The following is a 7,068-nucleotide window of genomic DNA, read 5'->3' as shown; positions in this document are numbered from 1 at the left end:
TCTGCTTCAGTTAGAACAACATCAGTTTGAGGTTGAATATGATCTAGTTGTTCATCAAAATGATTATCAGTAATTCCAATTGGTGGTTCTACCACTTCTGACTATGGTGTTTGAAGAGAATTTTCGACAATATGATTCTCATCTTCATTATCATCCTCCAAACTTATATCTGTTAAGCGATTAATCAGCTCAACTGGATCAGTTGTCTTATCAGTTAGCACATTCTCATTATACAAAATGTATAGATTCTTCGACATTGAGAGTGCTTTTATTAAAAAATTTATATGCTTTGCTAACAGATGAATATCCTAAGAATAATCTTTCATCTGATTTAATATCGAAGGCAGTCAGGTGATTCTTACCATTGTTAAGAATGAAGCTTTTGCACCCGAATATTTTAAAGTAAGAGAACACACTTTTCTTGCCATGTTAGATCTCATATGGCGTTTTCGAATGATTCTTATTAATCATCGACCTGTTTTGAGTATAACACGCGGTGTTAACTGCCTCTTCCCAAAATCTTTGAGATATTCCAGAATCAGCTAGCATTGTTCTCACTCCCTCCTTAAGAGCTACCTTCGGCTACACCATTCTGTTTTGGTGTTCTTGCAGCAGAGAACTCATGCATGATTCCTAAGTTTTCAAGAAATTCAGACAAAGTCTGATTGACAAATTCAGTTCCGCGGTCGGATCTTAATAAGATTGATTTTTCATTTAAAAGTGCTTTAAAGAGTTTGATCAGTTGTGAAGCTGTTTGATCATTTGATTGTAAAAAAATGATCCAAATAAATATTGAGAAATCATCAACAATCACAAGAGTCTATTTCATTCTCCCTAAGCTCATGACTGGTATTGGACCAAATAGGTCCATATGCATCAGCTCTAAATATCGGGTTGAATATTTACTTATTTTATTTTTGAAAGAGAATCTAACTTGTTTCTCGAACTGACTAGCTAAACAAATTTTATCTTTTAAAAACTCACATTTGGACAGGCCAGTTACCAGTTCGTGTTTACTCAATTGTGCAATGATTTTGAAGTTTAGATGGTTCAATTTTTTTAAAAAAAATAATAATTTTAAATAAAAACCCAATGTATTAGGTTAATTCTTTTTTATATTTTTTTAATATTTATTTTTTGTTGCAATTAATGTCGTTGAAGGTTGGTCTCCCCATTCGTCTGTTTACACACACATAAATAAGTGTACCTTACCCTAAAAAGAATGATAACGAGTGCCACTGTCAGTGGGGAATTTTGACTTTTCAGACCACCCTTCATTATGTCCAAGCTTCCCTAGCGACAAAATACCGTCAACATCAGTTAATTTTATTCTTTTATTTCTCTACTACCTAATTTAACATATAAAATGTATTCGTAAAATAAAATATATACTAGAAAATTGAGTGCAAAATAATAACTCTCGAAGATGAATGACAAATATAATTATTTTCCATGCTTTTTGACCAGATTTTTAACATTTCACTCACACTTCTCGTGTAACTACGATTAGTTCATTGCCTAATCGTAATATTTTACTCACACTTCTTGTGTAACTTAATTTTACTCGTCCGAATCTTCCTAAAATTAAAAACTTTGGTGGTCGTTTTCGTTCACAACGTTATGTTTCACAAAATTTCCTAAAGATGACAACATAGGTCATCGTTTTTACGTTTGGATCTTCTTAAATTCAAAACATTGGTCGTTTTCGTTCAGATCGTGATGTTTCACAAATTTTTTAATTTAACTTGATCCCCATTTCCAATTCTTTTAGGTAAGCCGTAGTAATCGTATCCTAGAGTTTTCAATAATAATAATTACATTTAAATAGAGGAAATACCCATTTTGCAAATACACGATAAAAGTTAGCAAACTGACGTAAGAAAATATTATATAAAGCACAAAAGTGGGAATGACGAGAGATATCACATGGTGTTTGAACAAACTTTTACTTGCAACTCGTGCCTTGCGCAATATCAATTTCTCAAAACACGCTTTCGTACCAATCGAGGCAAAAACTCGGCCGGCTCCACACCATCCATTTTCATCTAAGTGCATATCTCGTCTATCGTGAAATGATCTCACGAATCTTTATTTATAGAACAAATCTACTCTATCGATATTCACAATAAAAAATAATACTCTTAACATAAAAAATAATATTTTTATATGAATGACACAAATAAGATATTCGTCTCACAAAATACGATGCGGAATCCGTCTCCCGCAAGTTTTTGCCCCAAGATTGAAGGGGCTTTCACCAAAGTTCGTTCCACAGTGCACTGGGAAAGAAAGTTTCAAATTTACAGCATAGAATAGATGCTGCTCCCACTCACTAAAGCACCGGATTCCGGAAAAAGTTCAAATGGGCTCGAACGCATGTTCTTGATGAGCTAACAGTTACTAGCAAGAATTTCAAGCCTGCCATAGAATAGATGCGGTACAGGGAATGACCCCGATTCACACCAAGAACTCGAAACTTACAGTTCTAGGAATTAACAGATTCAGAATAATATGAACCATGGGTAAATTACATAATTTTACAGAAACCAAATTCAATAAAATGGGACATAATTTCCAGTTTACAATATGCATTGCTCCAGCAAGTGAAAACAAGCAGGAAGAAAATAACAGTAAAGAAACAAAACCAGAGGTATCCATCCCCTTTTTCCTCAAACAAGCCACTATGAGAAATAGTAAACACACAATAACATTTTACAAATTAAAGAACGTAAGCACAAAACTTCTGCTAAATTAGCAGTGTACCCTTCTAACACTGCTAAGCCTTTTACTTTAAGACAAAAAAAAGTTAGTAAACGAACCAAGAAAAAGGTCAATGGTATTGCCAACACTAATACTAAAGCTTCACCGCCTTCTTCCAACCTTAACTGAGAGGTAAAGTTGCTCCATCTGTAACAAGGAAGATTGAGCCCCAGACCCTACAGCAAGATTCATATTTGGCTAATTGGCTTGTTAGAAACCCGTGAATGATTAACCACTATAATGCAGACTAATGGAGGAACATCAGCTTCCATTAATATTACTCAAGAAATTGAACCTAACTCGTTGCTTCTACTGTGTTAGTGAGACTCCAAACTGCCTACAAACCAGTATGAACATTTGCCACAAATTGGACTTCTAAAAGGTCAGATTTCCAATTTCCATACTATGTTATCCACACTGCTATCTCGAGCATTCTCCAGGGCAGCAACTTTAGTTCGGTGTGCGGCGGGGTTGATGGATGACTTACCCCTTTCTTCTAGAGGCAGTTCACAAGCTTCGCTAATAGAACCTGATCTCAAATCAGCCGGTGGAATGAAACAGTCTACTGATAGCCCCGGGACGTTAAAGGCGACCTCTTCAATTGTCCAAGCTTCTTCCATCCTGGTTTTTGTGTGGCTCATTGCCATCTCTCCAAAACGGAAAAGAGTAACAACAGAACGGCCAGAATGAGCTATCATGATCCCTTCAACAGGTCGATAATCATCTAGGAACGAATTAATGGTTGTCTCCCAGTATACAACATCGCCTCCATTAGATTGGATTCGTGTAAGATGTGAATCCTCCATGTGAACAAGAAGCCCTGTCTTTTGGCTGAAGTAGCCAAATAGAACATGCCGTATAATTTCTGCCGGCCCTTCACTTCTCGCCCTCAATGTCAGAGGATCAGCAGAGAGCTTTAGAATGAAGCAGTCTTCCCCATTGATGTTCTTCTCCCCAATGCAAATGGCATCTGCAAACATACTCGCAGTAGTTCCTGGATCAATTCCCTGGAAGTTGAAGGAGAAAACCCACAAAATATCAGAGGCTTTATCCACATAAAAACCCATTAAAACTGAAAGCCTGCTTCAAATTTAACCTGAAGTGCACGTCGCAAGGGCCGAACCGGACCCTTGGCTGTGTGTGCACCGAGCCAGGGCGTATGCCTCCACACTAGCTTCCCGTTGCAGCCGGCATGAACTTTACTTCCCCCAACTGCAAGCTCCACATACCACTTGTCTGGATTCATCTGCCACAGGACAAAACCACCAGACTCGGCAGCTCTTGCAGCATTTCTATTCTTCACCACCTTTGTAGCAGTTTCAAATTCTGAAGCTACCATCTTCAGCTTTCCCATGGCATACGCATTCTTGATGGAGTTCTGCACTTTTTGCCCTCCAGATGCAGCAGTATACTGTTGTAAAATGTACTGGGCAGATGAAGTTTCCTACAAAATTGAAAAGAACTGATAAGATTAAGTAGTAAGCAGTTATCCTTAAAATAGAAGATAAAGATGAAGTCAAAGACCGGTTCATCGAGCAAAAGAAAATGACACACACAAGGGAATCCCAAATTTTCTACACTTACCAGAGTCAAGATTTTGGCTCCAATTTAATAGTCCAATAAAACACTCATCATCAAAATATCTACACCCTAATTTGATATACAAAGCCATACAGAGTAGATATAATTATTTTCTACCCAGAAACAGAAATCAGAAAATCTACTCGATTTTTCACCAAATCCCAACTCTAAATCAGTTCTTCTTCGACCAAACAAAGGAAAGCACTTAAATGGATGCATACATTGCACTCTTAGGCTAGTCTCTATGTATGTATGCAGAAAATATTTTCCCTCATTTTCTAATCTGATATCCACCAAAATAAATTTCTAAAGGCAAAATCCAAACATTTGAGGGGACCCGAGAATCGAGCACAGGCACAATAGCAACAAACTCATAATAGTGAGTGTATAGCTGACTGTATGTATATATGACAATACATACAATGGGGGTGTCCTTAATACTGAGATGAGGAAAAGGGTCACCGGTGCTAACGTGCACCGGGGCGAGTGGTGCTCCCATCACTCCAAGCAGAAGTCTCAGATCGGACCTTTTGCCCCCATACACATTCTCATTCACGGCCAATGACGGGTTCCGAATCAGCTGCCCTCGGACCCATTTCCCGAGACCCGAACCGACCCTCTTCGACTCCCCGATTTCCCCCTCTTCCTGGAGCGGTCCCTCCATCAATGGAGTCAGCGTCTCTCCGACCGGCCTCAGGCTACCCGATCTCGCAATCCACGGCTCGGAGTTACTCGTGCTCACCTTCTTCCTCCGGAGAAAACCCGAAATCGGAGACGCGCTCCGGGCAGGGCTCATGGAGCGAGACCTCGACGGAGACAACCCGCGCACGACCTCCTCCTTCAACGCCGAGAAAAACCCGTGTCTCCTCTCCATTGTAGAACCGAATACCGCAACCCAAACTCGCTCACGAATTCGCACGCACCCAACGGTTATACCCTACAGAAAGAGAATAAACCCAACCATTTGCAACATAAACATTTCCTTATTTTCCTTGAAAAAAAAAAGAATATCTTGCTGCTAAAGAACGACAAAGCGTCAGTATATTTTCAGTTAGAGGAATGGGGAGGCGATGAAAATGGGGAGGAAGTGGCGGTGCTTAGCGAGAGTGGTAAGAGCAGCAGCTTAACAGTGTGAAAGCGACTGATGACGATAGAGAGATCGTTGCCGCTTTGTGATATTAGTGGGGAGACTGAGAATCACGCGCGAGGTGAAGCAACATGCTAACATGCCCTAGTCAATTGTTTCTATCATGCACCAGTGCTACACCACTTGTGAAATTTTAGAATATAAATTATATATCAATATAAATTATATATTAATGTTGAGATAGACCATTTATCGTTTTATTAAAAATTTTAAATAATAATAATAATAATAATGTAACTAAAACTTATAAATTGTAAATTCATTAAAAAAATATTTTGTCAATCGCTATTACTCATGTGTCAATAAATGATATTTTTCTTATGGATAATAATCGATCATGTGACATTTGTTATGATATTAATAATAGAATAATATGTTTTGTAGCATCGAACGCTTGTCATTTTACCAAAAGTTATAGCTAGTATTAATGGTGCAACTCAAATCTTTTAAACCGCACAGCAGCTCAAGCACCACGGTTCGATCGCTCCACCAAGCAAGGACAATTATTGCACCCAACAATCTCTCTCCCAATAATTGCACTCCTTGCAATCAATGGGAATCGAACCCGTGACTTTGGTTCTGATACCAATTTTAGGACCGAGCGCTTGCCGCTTCACCAAAAGCTATAGCTAGTAGTAATGGTGCAACTCAAATCTTTTAAACTGCACAGCAGCTCAAGCATCACAGTTCGATCGCTCTACTAAGCAATAACAATTATTGCACCCAATATGTTTATCGTTTTATTAAAATTTATTTATGATGTTATTGATATAACTCAAATAATTTAATTTTATAATATGATAGAATAATTTTAAAATATAATTTTTCAATTTAGTGAAATCAAATTTTTTTTATGTACTATAGTAAGATCTAGTGAAGACTCCGATTGAAATTTAAAATATAATTTTTCAATTAATATTTACTTATACATAATTTACAAAACAACGTACTCAAAAATCAAATTTTAATTTTTTTAAAACATTAATCTGATATTTTATAATTTCTAAGCAAGCGATTTGATTGACCAGATTTTGTTAGTATTATTAAATGTTAAAAAATATTTATTTTTAAATAAATTTAATATTAATTTACAATAATTTATATATTGCATAATATGTTAAAAATATATTAATCATTTTTAAAAAATTGTATCATGATAAGCTGTTTTCTCATCATAATTGTAGTACAATAATAAATTAATAATAAAAATCGATTACAGAACATATTCAAATGTCCCTAAAAATTGGATCTCGTTCAATATCAGATTTCCAGAACGCGATCTGATTCAGTTATAATTTTCGACATGGTTTGATCATAAACCAATTAGCCAGTTGAGTAGGTCTCTCTTATTAGATGGTCTAACGAATTTTTATCTGTGAGACCGGTCTATCTTTCCGATATTCACAATAAAAAGTAATACTTTTAGCATAAAAAATAATTTTTTTCATTGATGATCCAAATAAGAGATATATCTCATAAAATACGCCCGTTAGACCGTCTCACACAATTTTTTGTCTGGCTTGTTTTAAATTTAGCGGATTGGGGCACAATTGGTTTTCGAAAAAAGTTAGGGGACAAAT

At 36.6% G+C, this 7,068-nt stretch overlaps 1 protein-coding gene across 1 annotated transcript; it reads right to left on the bottom strand.

The window, feature by feature from the left end:
• Positions 1 to 2,535: 2,535 nt before the first annotated feature.
• On the bottom strand, positions 2,536 to 5,526 carry LOC142542236 (uncharacterized). The gene is made up of 3 exons (XM_075648756.1): positions 4,763 to 5,526; positions 3,857 to 4,204; positions 2,536 to 3,767 (listed from the first exon to the last, which is right to left on the bottom strand). Exons 1-3 carry the CDS (start codon positions 5,213 to 5,215, stop codon positions 3,144 to 3,146), a joined length of 1,425 nt encoding a protein of 474 aa, XP_075504871.1. The 5' UTR covers positions 5,216 to 5,526; the 3' UTR covers positions 2,536 to 3,143.
• Between the last annotated feature and the right edge of the window lie 1,542 nt (positions 5,527 to 7,068).

Source organism: Primulina tabacum, chromosome 1, assembly GCF_025594145.1.
Source record: "Primulina tabacum isolate GXHZ01 chromosome 1, ASM2559414v2, whole genome shotgun sequence".
Lineage (NCBI taxonomy): Eukaryota > Viridiplantae > Streptophyta > Magnoliopsida > Lamiales > Gesneriaceae > Primulina > Primulina tabacum.
This window is presented reverse-complemented; position numbering and strand designations above follow the sequence as displayed.

Bases quoted from the DNA above. Each gene is read 5' to 3' on its own strand.
- LOC142542236 (XM_075648756.1), bottom strand. From the start codon at position 5,215: ATGGAGAGGAGACACGGGTTTTTCTCGGCGTTGAAGGAGGAGGTCGTG. The intron at 4,205-4,762 runs GTATGTATTGTC...TCAATTTTGTAG, and splicing joins GTATTAAGGACACCCCCATT to GAAACTTCATCTGCCCAGTA. The intron at 3,768-3,856 runs GTTAAATTTGAA...TTCAACTTCCAG, and splicing joins CCTTGCGACGTGCACTTCAG to GGAATTGATCCAGGAACTAC.